This window comes from Acartia tonsa, chromosome 3 (genome assembly GCF_053477335.1).
Source record: "Acartia tonsa isolate MP-2025a chromosome 3, ASM5347733v1, whole genome shotgun sequence".
Classification (NCBI taxonomy): domain Eukaryota; kingdom Metazoa; phylum Arthropoda; class Copepoda; order Calanoida; family Acartiidae; genus Acartia; species Acartia tonsa.
Window position 1 is genome coordinate 57,791,754 of NC_137262.1, and position 14,959 is coordinate 57,806,712.

The 14,959-nt window shown below is 33.1% G+C and overlaps 3 protein-coding genes across 3 annotated transcripts; 2 read left to right on the forward strand and 1 right to left on the reverse strand.

Annotated features, from left to right (window-relative positions):
• The first annotated feature begins 463 nt into the window (after positions 1–463).
• On the forward strand, positions 464–8,940 carry LOC145314962 (uncharacterized). The gene is made up of 4 exons (XM_080155036.1): positions 464–575; positions 1,388–2,272; positions 4,691–4,753; positions 7,053–8,940. Exons 2-4 carry the CDS (start codon positions 1,412–1,414, stop codon positions 8,643–8,645), a joined length of 2,517 nt encoding a protein of 838 aa, XP_080011162.1. The 5' UTR covers positions 464–575; positions 1,388–1,411; the 3' UTR covers positions 8,646–8,940.
• A 2-nt stretch (positions 8,941–8,942) lies between these two features.
• On the forward strand, positions 8,943–11,960 carry LOC145314657 (uncharacterized). Its single transcript, XM_080154664.1, has 3 exons — positions 8,943–9,006; positions 9,625–9,712; positions 10,691–11,960. The coding sequence occupies exon 3, from the start codon at positions 10,742–10,744 to the stop codon at positions 11,897–11,899; it is 1,158 nt and encodes a 385-aa protein (XP_080010790.1). The 5' UTR covers positions 8,943–9,006; positions 9,625–9,712; positions 10,691–10,741; the 3' UTR covers positions 11,900–11,960.
• A 445-nt stretch (positions 11,961–12,405) lies between these two features.
• On the reverse strand, positions 12,406–14,538 carry LOC145314654 (uncharacterized). Its single transcript, XM_080154662.1, has 2 exons — positions 14,408–14,538; positions 12,406–13,993 (listed from the first exon to the last, which is right to left on the reverse strand). Exons 1-2 carry the CDS (start codon positions 14,467–14,469, stop codon positions 12,625–12,627), a joined length of 1,431 nt encoding a protein of 476 aa, XP_080010788.1. The 5' UTR covers positions 14,470–14,538; the 3' UTR covers positions 12,406–12,624.
• Positions 14,539–14,959: the final 421 nt, after the last annotated feature.

Genomic DNA, 14,959 nt, shown 5'->3' on the forward strand with positions numbered 1-14,959 from the left:
CTTTAAAAAAATCAGGTTGTTATCTTCAAAAATAAGCTCAGAACTCCTATTCTTAGTTTTGGGGGGTCTCTTGCTCCACAAGCCCCTAGAAGGAAAGTCCCAAAATGAAATGTGTAATGGTTACTAAGTTCAGTTATTTTTAAAAAGTTTTCATTAAAAAAATCAGGTTGATATCTCTAAAAATAAGCTCAGAACTAATATTTTTAGTGTTTTGGGGGGTCTTTTGCTCCACTAGCCCCTAGAAGGAAAGTACCGAAATTCAATTTTCAAAGTTTTCCGTGTACATCCAGTCATATAAGAGATTTTACAAAAAGAATTAGGTTGATAACTATAAACACAAGCCCACACGTCCCTCCCAAACTTTGATACTGAATTTCATTTCCTATAAGTGTACAAACTCCCCCCCCCCCTTGGACTATTTTGTATAACAATTAGGTAACAAAAATATGCTATAACAATTTTTATTATTTATCTACATTTATTTTCAGACAGCTGAATGCTTACCTAACGATTGTTTATACGTAAGTTGATGCGAGATATTATGTCGGTCAGAACTTGAAATTTTGTTATCACAGGTAATAAAGGGGGGGGGGGGTTAATGCAACCATCTCGTAATCAATGATTATATAGCATTTAGAATTCGAATTTAGATCTGAAATTTTGCATGAATAATCCTTGGTAGGTCTATTTTCCCTAAATCGAACAAAAAGTTGGAAAAGTAACTGCTGGCGGCTAAGCCATTTAGCCGTTTTTTGCTTATTTTCAGGGCAAAATTATCCTTAATTACGTAGGAATCAACTTTTTAAAACATATTTTTGGTTTAATTCATGTTAAATGATAGCAATAACATTTTTAAAAAATTTCTAGTACCAACAACTACCGGCTAGAACCATTTGATAAGGTTTTTGTGCGACAAAAAGTCTTATGCGGAAATAGGTTTCGTGACTATTTTGCTCTTAAGATAGCCCAAAAATGGCAAAACGGCTGAGCCGTCAGCCGTTACTTTTCCAACTTTTTGTTCGATTTAGGGAAAATATATGCTGGAAGTCCCTCTCTGTTATTTATTAGCCTATTTCATATTTTCTCTTTTAAAGCAAAGCTTTCTTACACTTGTCTGTATGTCTATAACACTATCTCTTATAGTAAATTTTGGCATGTCAAAATTGTTCTGATGATTCCTTTAACAATAAGTAAAGGATCTGTAAAATTGTTGCTAGAAAGGTCGTTTGTATCAAAATTATTTAGCTTTTTTGACAAAAACTTGAACATGACTTTTTTCTTGCTTTGCTTCTATGGAAGTTGTCATCCTTGTTTGTTTCAGTTTTTACCTGAAAGTTGTGTTTATTTGAAAATATTTATATTTTTTATTAATAAAATAATATTTCAGGAGATTGAGAGAGGATATACCACCATGAATACCTGTGATATTTGTGATAAGAATTTTACACAGAAATCTAAATTGGTTGTCCATAGGAGGGTTCATACGGGAGAGAAACCATTCTCATGTGATCAATGTGGAAAGTCTTTCTATGATATTAGATATTTGACTGTCCACAAAAGGATTCATGCTGCAGTGAAGCCTTACTCATGTGATCAATGTGAAAAGACCTTTGCAACTGATAGTCAATTGACCGTCCACAAAAGAGTTCATACTGGAGAGAAACCATATTCATGTGATCAATGTGAAAAGTCTTTCTCTGAAAAAAGTACTATGACTAATCACAAAAGGACCCATACTGGTGAGAAGCCATATTCCTGTGAGCAATGTGGAAAAGCATTTGCACGAAAAGATGAATTGAGACGTCATGAAAGGGTCCATACTGGAAAAAAACCATACTCATGTGATCAATGTGGAAAATCTTTCTCTGTTAAGAGTACATTGACTAGACACAAAAGAGTTCATACAGGAGAGAAGCCATACTCATGTAAACTTTGTGACAAACATTATATCTCTAGTACAGAGTTATCAAGACATAATAAATCCCCTGGACATTTAGAAATGATGAAAAGCTATAAAAAATCTCCTGGACATTTAGAAATGATGAAAAGCTGTAAAAATACAGTTTTACCTCCTGTATCTATTAATTTAATTAAATGTGAAGAAGTTGATGTCAAAGAAGAAATTAAAGAAGAAGAAATATTTGATGAAGATCCTCTCTATATCCAGATGAGAGCTGACAATATTGAGGAAAATATTAAACAAGAAGTAGAAGATCCTCTTTCTTGTGAACAGAAATATGATGAAGATAGAATTAATGATATTGATCACAATAAAATATAACTGTAAAGGTCATATTTGTTATGATATAAAATGCTTTCTCCATTATTTTAGGCTTAAATTATGTTATTGTCTATGGCCTCAATTAATTTTTTTACATAATTTTACATTATTTTGTTTGTGTAAATAAAATATTTTTCCAATGTAAATATTTTATTTTCAGAATATTATTTAACAAGAAAATTAACAAATAGATATTAATAATGATAGAGAGATTTTATCAGGTATTTTGTATTCCATAGCGTAGTAAGCTTCTCTACAACTAGGTTCTATCCGTCCATTCATGTTTCTCTTTTTAAAAAAACTGTGTGTACAGTGTTCAAACTAATTCAAATACACTTTAAAATAAAAGCTGTTTTTTATCTAGTATTCATAAGGCTTTTAAAATTGTTTTTAATATCATTGAAGGTTTTTCATATTTTGTATGCAAAGTAAATCTACAATACTGTTGTCTGTCAGTCTATAATATTTGGATTGATTTAATATGACCTATGGACAATTACATACATATATGCAAGGTGGCCACTGTGTACTATATATACTATATAGTCAAATTTGGTACTATATGGTACTATATGACAAATTAGGTACTATATGTACTATATGAGTTAAAATTTTGGTACTATATGAAGATTTTTTAAATATTATTTTAAAAAATAATAAGTATGATAATATTGTTTGTAATATTACATTATACTTACAAAATGAAATTTTTTTATATATTTATTATGATTATTATTTATTCTTTCTTTGACATTAAAATTCATCTACTCAGGATAAAAATTCATCCACATTCATATAAAAATCATTATTGAGTATTTATTTTATATTACAAAAATGCTTTTTAATTTTGTTTATAAAATCACTGCAGCTCTGAGATATACAATGACTTAAAATCACCTTGATCATACATATATATTTTTGCTTCAATGATTTTTATTATTTCTTATAAGATATAAAACTCTTCTTGTTCTTCATTTTTTAATGAGTGCTGAAGCGGTTAAATACATAGGCTAAATTTTTAACCTTTAAATGTTTGATTAGTGCTTTTTCTATATATTGCTAGATGACCAAGTTTGGTTAAGAAAGAATGCTCTGCTGGGTTAGGGTAGGACCTTGGAGGTTTATGTATAGTAGACCAACTCAAAATGCAAAAAATTTAGGTGCATTATTTTAACCCATTTCTCTTATGACAATTGACATCAAAAAAGTGTTCTGGTAGTTTTTTTTTCAGCAATATGTCAATTTTGATTTTCATAAAAAAAACTATAACTTTATATAACTTCCTAAATTTGCTTTGAAGTGTAGATTAAAGAATTAAAAAAAACGAATTTTAAAGATTTTGATCATAGCAAGGGCTATCCTCAAAAGACTGACAATTTTGGACGCTTTAGCAAATGCAGGCGATTTTGACAGTTATTTAAGGATAACTTTTTAATAGTCAATATTTTTATAAACCGTTTTTTGATTCTTTATCTCTTCAGAAAGGTAAATAATGTCATAATTTGAAAGAAGAAAAAAATTTCTTCTCCAGAGGGAACCCTTCCCCTTTTTATGAAATCAAAACTGACATATTGCTGAGAAAAGCTACCAGAACACTTTTTTTGGGGTATCAATGGTCATTTTATCATTAAAGGAATTGGTTTGAAAGGCACGTCCATTGAATTATAAAAAAAATGGTAATTCTGAGTCGGTGAAATGTATAGGTTTAGATCCTCACTGTAAATTTAAATTAATGCCATTATGTGTGACATCTTTAATTACGCAAAAAATGTCCATTTTTAGGACTTTTTTTAAAAAAGTGTTCGGTTCTTTCACCAATTAAAAAAAATGTTTAATGCTCCCTCATCATCTCTATCACCTTTTTAAAGCAAAGATTTTTTATAATTAGGGTCAGTCCATCCATCCGTCACAGTTAGCTTTTTTCGTTAATTTAAAACAGTTTAGAATTGTCCTATAGATTTCAAACTTTGCATGATGATTTCTTTAACAGTTAGGTAATTAAATTGAAAGAACAGCAACTCTATAATCGTTACTAGAAAGTCTGTGCTTCCATTTGAAACATGCTGTTTTTTTTCCTTTTTTGACAAAAAAAATTTATCAGTTTTGCAACAAATTTACTTATAATTTTGTATAGGCATTTGCATTAATATGCATCTAGGACATCCCAGGACTTAATTCTGAAAATTAAATAGCCTAAAACCATCATACGACCTCAGTGAAGCTTACCTAAAATTTGTAACCCAATTGGTTCAGTAGATAATGAGATCTTAAGCTTCAGACATAAAACCCTTACTACTTTATTTATTAAAAGTGGGAGGAGTCATATTTGAGTATCACGTTTAAGTAAATTGGTGGAGATTTTGGGAGGCTTTATTATTATACAAGAGTTAACTATTGTTTATATTTTAGGTTGATAATTGTATCATTATCAGTCAGCAAGTAACAATCACAGTGAACAGAGAGAAATCTATTGTACAGATCTACTTTTTAACATAAGGTATTTATAGTTTTTTTGTTTTTTACTACAGAAATAGTTGGGGTAAGATCTGTTAAATGATCTAAAAATCGATGTATAACCCAGACAACTATTTGGTTCCAGTGGTGGGGATTTTTTTGTCTTTTAACAAATTGCTTTCTCGTCTTTTATAGCGACTTAGCTGTGTTAATATTTCCGATGCTATTAGCTTATATTCAAGGATCCACTTTAAAGTCACCAAAGGGTCCCCCACCCTACAAACATCTAACATACATTTATTTAACCCTTGCCCCCTCTATTCTTTACTTTAATATTTGGTCTATATAAAACTCTTTTTTTTTCGGTTTTCAACAATTATGTCTTATGATGATTCTAACAATATGCTTTTTTTCTATTTTTCTGCTATACACATAAGCTGCGCCATGTGAATTTAAAAATTGTACGTATTTTTTTGCACAACCTTTAAATCCATAAATCTTCAAAAAATAAGGCCTTTAGAAAAACCTGTTTTTAAGGCATAATTTGTTGAAATAATCCTTTTAAATATTTAAATATAAATGTACCAGAACAGGTTTTCCAATTATATAAACCTTTTATATACTTGTGTTTTTTCCAATGCACAATTAAGTTTTAAAAACATTTCTCCTGAAAGACCTTGTAATTTTAGTATGCCAAGCTAATTACTCAATGATTAAATTTTCAACGTCTTTTTGTCCATCTATCTATTAGAAAAAAGGCAGTGGATAAAATATGAATTTTTTAGCTCCTATTCAAGATAGACTGTTGATTTTTTGGTTTGTAAAGATTCCCTATTCCAATAAGCATCAAATATTTAATTTATATGGTTCGTTGGTCTGTTGGTAATGATCTGAGTTAATTTAATTTTCTATAAGATAAAGGGGGGGGGGCGAAAGTGACACTATTTGAAACCAAAACTAAGAGTCAACAAAGGAACTCAACTAAAAAAAGGGTTACAGGTCTGAGATTTTGCATGGCAGTTGCTTTATAGGGGTACAATATGGAACTGTGAAGAAACGGCGGCGCAACCGCCGAAAACCGCCGTTTCCCGCCGTAATTTTTGTTGCCTTTTCTCGGCGGTTTTCGGCGGTTGCGCCGCCGTTTCTTCACAGTTCCATATTGTACCCCTATAAAGCAACTGCCATGCAAAATGTCAGACCTGTAACACTTTTTTTAGTTGAGTTCCTTTGACTTTTAGTTTTGGTTTAAGAAAGTGTCACTTTCGCCCCCCCCCCCCTTTATGATGGATTTTTTGTGATGATAGGGAATCTCTCTCATACCCACTGTAATGCTATTCAATGCTGATTTTTAAAAGCGAAGCTCTTCTATAATCAGTAAGTCCTTCCAGAACGGTTGGCTCATTTGATTAATTTACTCCTATCGATTTCAAACTTGTCATGGTGATTTCTTAGTAGTTAGGTACCTTTTTGGCAACAAACTTTTATGTAATTAAATATCCTATTTATCTTATTTTTTTAAATACTGATTCCTAATAAAACTAAGTACAATGTTAGAAGGATGCATTTCTATAATTAAATTCTTATCCTTTAATGAAGCCATTTGCAACAAATTTACTTAGGGGCGCCGTGGCTCAGTGGTAACACACTGAACTACGGTGGTGAGGGTGAGAGTTCGAGTTCAATTCTCCGTGTGTTGACTCGAATTTCTCATTCGCAATAATAATCATTCAACTTCCCCTGGTTGTGTTAGAAGGGGATTATTGGGTAAGTTTGGATACTCAATAGTCATGTACATAATATCAGTACTACCCTTATCCCAAGCTCCTATGAGGAGAACGTCATTCATTACGGTGACTTAAATTGGGACACCTACCATACTCGGCGAGGGTGAGGTAATAATGAGTAGCTCTCATGAGACAGCGGGACAAGTCATATATTGCTTGAACGTGGAGCTTGATAGCCCTAGTGGCTAGACAAAAGTGTCTCAGCCTACTCCATGACTACTTAGGCCCAAACCCTATGAAACTATGGCTAATCAATCAATCAATCAACAAATTTACTTATAATTTTTTATAAATATATTATATTTTGCTCATTCAGTTCTTACATTTTTAAAGTGTTAATATTCGTTTGTCCTACCATTTCAGAGCTTCACTTTTATGAAAGTTGTCATTCTTGTTAAAAAATTTGTTGACACTAGTTGATTTTGATTAGTTGATTTTTAAGTTGAGTGTTCATTCGATTCAACCACTAATTTTAATCTACAGAATGGGTAATTATGTTTAACATCATAGGGAATGCTTTGCTTCTATTTCAGGAGATTAAGAGAGGATATACCAGCATGAATACCTGTGATATTTGTAACAAGTATTTTACAAAGAAATCTACTTTGGTTATTCATAGGAGGGTTCATACGGGTGAGAAGCCATTCTCATGTGATCAATGTGAAAAGACATTTTCTAGTAATGGTGATTTGACTAAACATAAAAGAATCCATACAGGAGAGAAACCATACTCATGTGATCAATGTGAAAAGACATTTACAACTAGTCACAACTTGACTGAACATAAAAGAATTCATACAGGTGAGAAGCCATTCTCATGTGATCAATGTGAAAAGACTTTTTCTCAGAAAAGTGGTTTGACTTCACACAAAAAACTACATACTGGTGAGAAACCATACTCATGTGATCAATGTGAAAAGACATTTACAACTAGTCACAACTTGACTGAACACGAAAGAATTCATACAGGTGAGAAGCCATTCTCATGTGATGAATGTGAAAAGACTTTTTCTCAGAAAAGTGGTTTGACTTCACACAAAAGACTACATACAGGAGAGAAACCATACTCATGTGATCAATGTGAAAAGACATTTACAACTAGTCACAACTTGACTGAACACAAAAGAATTCATACAGGTGAGAAGCCATTCTCATGTGATGAATGTGAAAAGACTTTTTCTCAGAAAAGTGGTTTGACTTCACACAAAAGACTACATACAGGAGAGAAACCATACTCATGTGATCAATGTGAAAAGACATTTACAACTAGTCACAACTTGACTGAACACAAAAGAATTCATACAGGTGAGAAGCCATTCTCATGTGATCAATGTGAAAAGACTTTTTCTCAGAAAAGTGGTTTGACTTCACACAAAAGAATACATACTGGTGAGAAACCATACTCATGTGATCAAAGTGAAAAGAAATTTACAACTAGAAGTAAATTGACTGAGCACAAAAGAATCCATACTGGTGAAAAACCATACTCATGTGATCAATGTGAAAAGACCTTTTTAACTGGTAGTCACTTGACTTACCACAAAAGAATCCATACTGGAGAGAAACCAGACTCATGTGATCAATGTGGAAAGACCTTAAAAAGTAGAAGTGAATTGACTGTACACAAAAGGATCCATACAGGTGAGAAGCCATACTCATGTAATCTTTGTGACAAACATTATATCTCTGGTTCAGAGTTAGGAAGACATAAAAAATCCCCTGGACATTTAGATATGATGAAAAGCTGTAATAATACAGTTTCACCTCCTGTATTTATTAGTTTAATTAAATGTGAAGAAGTTTATATCAAGGAAGAAATTAAAGAAGAAGAAATATTTGATGAAGATCCTCTCTATATCCAGATGAGAGCTGGCAATATTGAGGAAAATATAGAAGAGTTACTAGTATTGAATCCCCAGTCTAAGGACAACATTCCTAATCTTACCTCTGATAAAATAGCCGACATACAATCAATAAATCTAGAAAAAGGCCAACTGCCATATTCTGAAAAATATGTAAAAATTGTTGAAAAAGAATCTTCTTCAGAAGATGAGGATATTGACTTTGAAGAGTTGATGACAACAAAACTTGCATTGGCAAACAGACAAAATCCAGAAAAATCATAGGAATATATTTTGACAAATGTGTAAAGATGTTTAAATAGAATCCTTGAGGAAAATATTAAATAAGAAATAGAAGATCCTCTTTCTTGTAAAAAGAATTATGATGAAGAAAGAATTGATACTATTGATATTTTTCATCAGAAAATAAAACTGTAAAGATCATATTTATCATGTTATAAAATGTTTACTTAATTAGACTTATAGCATGTTTTTTTATGACCTCAACTAATTTTTGTACATAATTTTACATTATTTTGTTTGTGTAAAAAAGTATTTTTCCAACGTAAATATTTTATTTTCAGAATATTATTTAACAAGAAAATGAACAAAGTATAGATATTAATGATATTAGAGATTTTATCAGGTATTTTGTAATGTTCAATACCACTTAAAGGCTATCTTATTTTCTCTCTTCGCTTTGGAAGTTTAGGTGTGATTTATAAAGCGTAGCAACTCTATAATTGCTACCAAATTCCGTACATCCATCTTAAAAATGTTGATTTTAAACAAACAACTGTTATGTGGTATAATTATTAATTATCTGATTTTTGTATAACTGATTCTTAGAACAACAAGGTACAATGTTATAATCAAAGCATCTCTATAGTTAAATACAAAAATTGTTAGTATGTCTTTAAATATTATCCTGTGTTTAAGCAGTTTTTCAATGAAGTGCCTTTAAAAAGTTTGATTGCAAGCATAAGTCACAAGAATACAATAATTTTGTATTACAATTAAACGTAATCAATTAGGCACCACCAAAATAGTAATCATACTGTCCCCTCCCTTACTACCTGGTTATTGCCGCCAAATTTATGCAATTTTAAAATAATTTCATCCCTTTCTGAACAATAAAACTACGTATATTGTAGTGGGAGGAGTTGCACAACTTTGAGCATCATGGCTTATAAAATGGGTGGAGATTATATAAAGATTTTCTTTAGATTAAAAATTTAAAACGTAATTTAAGTTTTTGTTTTAGGATTGTTTTACATTCATCTTCAGTCAGTTGAGGTTCACGTGGTGCTAAGCAGAGAGAGATAATTGTTCCAAACTTCTTAATTCCATAGGTAACTTTTAGAGGTTTTTCTATAATGATGCCCTGTCCGCCCGTCCATAACGGTTAGCATTTTTTGCAACCAATAGTTTTTTTTGTTGATTTAGACATGTTAGAATTGTTCTATAGATTTAAAACTTAACATGCTGATTCCTATAACAGTTAGGTACAATTTATGAAGCATAGCAAATCTATAAGCGTTACCAGAAAGTCCATACGTCCATTTAAAACATGTTTATTTTTAACCTTCAAACAACAATTTTTATGTTGTATAGCTATTCTATTCATCTGATTTTTGGAATAATGATTCCTAGTACATCAAGTATCATGTTATAAGTGAAGCATCTGTATAATCAAGTCCTTAACCCTTAACGGTCGGGGGGGGAGGGGCGTTGAACGCCCCCCTCCCCCCCCCCCACTGATTAAGGTGCGGCAAGGGGCCCGACTGTAAGGGGTTAAAATGTAAGAATGTCCTGAAACAATTGCTGCATTTAAGCAGTTTTGTTAAAAAAATTATAATTTTGTTTAGTCTCATACATTTATATTCTGCTTTGCCTTATGTTGTCATCCTTGTTAGTAGTGTTGCTATACTATAATTCTAAATGTCCGTCCGTCTGTAAGAAATGGAATTGGGAAACATTATTTTATTGGCTCCTATATATGACATTTATTGACAACATTCTCATTATTATGAAGCATATCTTAGTAAAATACATAAGAATAAGGATGTCTGTCAAAATAAAATTTTGTTTAAAATTTTATATTTTTTTTGGCTAAGTGCATCCTTCTAGTTTAAGGGGGGGAGTGGAAATTATATTTCTTGTAAAGTATTTGCAACCTTTTAGAATTTGTCTTGAAGAAAGAGAAGAAAAATAATAAAAAAAATCGTTTTAAGAAAATATTGATCCTAGCCAGAGAAATCCTGAATAAAGATTATTACTGTAAACCCTCATTAATCTCCTGTTTTATTAACAAAAAAAATATTTTTCAGTTATCTGGAACTGTGTTTTGGAGGAAAGTTAACAACCATCATTTATCAACAATGGCAACAGCATTAGATCCTGATACTGTTAAATATCTAAAGTTGTACAATTATAGTTCCTGTGAAGAATTGTTCTCTAAACTGGAACAAATTCATGCGGCGCACAAACCAGTTGAAGGTGAACATGTTCCATTTTCATTATATGATATTAAACATCTTAGCAGTAGTAATAGAAGAAGATCAATTGTGAGTGATCTAAAAACGTATTGGGCTGCAAATAAAGCAGCTGAACTAATAAAAGACTTAAGGAAGAATCCTCCAAAGAAAAGTTATGAAAATCCAGCCGTTCATCAATGTTCATCAGTCATAGAATTGTCAGCTATGGACACTTTAATACCTGAAGTAGATTTGCCAGGGAGCAAATATAATCCTGTTGGTCATGGTTACTACAGTGACCTCTTCTTTCATATGTTTTTTGGTAACTATTCAGATTTCATTGAACATATCAAGAAACTGTCAAAACAGGATCTGAAGAAAACACTAAAGACAAGAGAGGGATATCCACAGTTCAGCCCTCTGTTTGCTCCTATCATTGGTAGAAGAATGATATATATAGAAAGAATGACCTGGCTCACTGAACAAAATAAAAGAGATATCAGAATGATGTATCATGGAAACAATGAAAACAAGCAAGTCAAGATTTTGGAAAAACTTCTGAAACTTGGTGCTGATCCTAATGCCCATGACATAATTGGAAATACACCTCTTGATTATGCTTCCTGCTTTAGATATGATGATGTTGAGAAGGTTGTATCACTACTTCTCAGATATGGGGCTAATCCAAATCATAGCTGTCAATTTATAAGTATTTTTTATCACATGTGTGGTGCCTTTGTTTCACAACCAGGCCAATGGAGTATAATTGATTTGTTGTTGAGTTACAATGCCAAGCCTAGGGATTATGAAGAAGCAATGAATATTAGATCTTTCATGGAGGAAAATTACTCATTAGAGTATGCTGTCAAGTTGAGAGAGGCATGCCCTAAAAAGAAGAATGAATGTGAACGTACTGTATGTGAAGTATCTTCAGTGAAGAAGTGTGGAGCTTGTGATTTTGTAGTTTACTGTACTCCAGCTTGCCAGAAACTTGACTGGAAGTTCCACAAACCAACTTGTAAGAAAAAGAGAGAAGAAAAAGCATCAGAAAACAGTGCCTAGATATCTTACTTTGCTGCAAGAAATTTAAAAACTAAATATTTTCTTATTCAATATTTCTATTTTAAATACTAGGTAATTTTGTTATATTCATGTTTTTGCATTTTTTTAAGGTTGTCACCAAAAACTAAATTACCTATTTTTTAAAAAGACAAACACGCTTATTATGTAGAATAGTTTATTTTTGTTTTATTTTTTGATGATGTCAAATGCATTTGCGAATTTGGTTGATAACTATAATATTTTATACAATTTTGTCTTTTGCCTTTTGCAGGTTTTTTGATATTTTTAATTTTTTTACATTTCCCCCATATCTAAGGTGTTTATGGTCTGATTCCTAAAATTTTTTCAGTTTAAGATATCAAAATTAAATTTCCCGTCGTTTGAAGAAAACACCAATGACGGCCAGTCCCATCCACGAACTTTTGTGCTACTTATGGATGATAAAACAGGACAACATACCTATTCTACATAATTAGCACTATACAGACAGACACACATTCTATTGATCTGTAATAGACAAAGATTATTTAAACCCCAGTTATCTGGAATAGCATGATTTATTGACACATGAAATGATCATAGATAAAACGATAACAAATGGATATATTTTACTACACATAAAATATACAGACATAGATTAATAGGTGACAAATACTAGGCTTCTCTGGCAGGCATACCTAAAACATACAAAGGATATATATGAATAATATGTTTCTCATTCATATTTATCTCTTTCTAATTTTTTCTTCTCTTTCTCTTCTTGCCTGTTCTTCATCCCTGCGCCGCCACTCACTTCTGATTATCCCCCAGGCCTCCTGGTTGTTGAAGTTTATCCGCTCGTTGTCTAGGCGCAGACTACACAGCTCCTTCTTGAGATCAGCCACCTGCGTGTTTAGCCTACCAACCTCGTCCCTGGCTTTCTCTAATGCCGCCTCCAGCTTATCCGCCCTCTGTCGCTCTCGTTCCTGACGCCTGCCATCCTCCAGCTCCATCCTCCTAGCCCTACGCAGTTCCTCCAGCTCGACCATAAGGTCTACCTGGCTTTGACCTCTTCCTCTGGAACCTCCTTCAAACACAGAGTCTGATGAAAAAGTTCTATGGCTAGAAGCGCAGCTACTCTTTCTGTAGCCAAGACTCCTCGAACTGCTGTAGCCGCTGGACCCACTGGCACCTCCGCCACGACCAAAGGGTCTTGTCCTGGCCTCCTGCACTCCTGCAGGCTTGATACCCAGCTCTCTTTTCCTGCTGTAAGCCACACCTCCCCGTCTGGATGCCCCCGCCTTACCCCTGCCCCTGTTGTTCCTGGGCTCTCTAAAAGTTCCTTGATCCTTTAGACGTTGGATCATGGCAGGATTTCTATATCCAGGCGTGTATTGCAGACTAGTTGGCTTCATATCCCAGGCGGTCATCTTCCATCCCATCGGGGCTCCCTCCTCAAAACCCGATTTGTGATATTTAATCACCCACTGCTTAGCTTTAGCTAGCGTGTCAGGGGTCAAGGTTCTCCCCAATCCAACGCCACCTACAGCCTCCGTGAAACAGGCCTTTTTCACAGCACAGGTCTTCGTTTCTGCCTGCACAAAAAGTGACACTTTGTGCAATGGGATGTTTGGTCTTTCCATCAGAAAACACAGCCTTCGAATTTCGAAGTTGAGTTTTGTCTGTTCTCCCCATAACTGCTGTTGTTCTGGCAGAAAGATGGTGCTACTCAACACTAGCTTATGTGCTGGAGCTTTCTGTGCCGCCGCAGTTATGATGCTTAACTGCTCCATAATGTCGGACACGGGGTGTGAAGAGAGATAAACGTGATAACATGCCACACTTATTAACTTGGGCTCCTGACTGCGCAGGTCACATAGAATTAGCTCGGTCGTCTCTTCTATTGCATATTCGTCCATCTGACAGTGTTGGATGGTGACTCCAACCTCCTGTATGGTCTCCTCCCATGGGTAGCCGCTGTAGCACTTGTGTGTGATCTCTGACCGCTCCGCATCTTGATTCTGCGGCGGATCTACCATCTCAACCTCCTCCTCGTCGTACAGGCTGTTAAGACCTAGGTCTTCACTTATGCGGCTCTCAAGGTTCTCTGCCATCCTACGAGAAAGAAAAATGGATTACAATTAAATTTATTTCATTAAATTATAAAGGTAAACCATAAGTTGGGCGAAGAAAATAAATGATTGCTATACTGTGTGTTGTTCGACGTCAGGATTCTGGTCGTTCGTGATATATTAAACGAGAAAAACAAAAAAAATTGAGGATGAATAGCTAAACTTTCCTGTTCACAGTTTATTAAATTTCTTTTTATTTTTCACATTACAGCCTTATTCGTTTTAATCTTTCTCCGTCGAAAGTTTGTGTATTAAAAATAAATACCAAAATGATTAATGGAAAATACTCTCTAGATTTTCATGAGAGATAAAAAAAATATATTGTCACCAATCTATTTCTCCTAAATTTTCTTGAGAAACAATGAGTTGAATAAATCGAATTGAATAATGTATTCACCTTAGTGCTAGTATTCGCCTTTCTTTTGTAGGAAAATCCGTAAAACCAATTAAAACTATCATTTTTACAATAAATTTGTTCAAAAAGTAAATTCTTTTTATTACGTAACACGCTCTAATAGTTCAAATGCGCTTAATTACGAAAAATGCCGCGTTTTGTTTCTTACACGGCTTTTATTAAATTATTCATTATTTAATTAGCGGTTTATTTGTAGTGTGAATGTGTTGCGTTTCATGTTTACTACTACCCGCCCTCACGGGTCCTTAACATAATACCATTTTTATTTTTACACGACGATTCTTTGTTTCTGTTCTCCAAAGAAAAACGAAAAACCACTGTGCGTGGCCCATGCCCCCAAAAAGAAATTTTTGAGTTCAATAAAAGCTTTTATTTTTAGGATTTGTCCATGCCTTTTGGGTTTTTATTTTTAAAACATTACAATATCAATAAAATGTTACAATATCAATAAAATGTTGCAATATCAATACAATTACAATTAAAAAAAAAATTCCAATATTTATATATACAACAATAGTTATTCTGGGTAAAAAC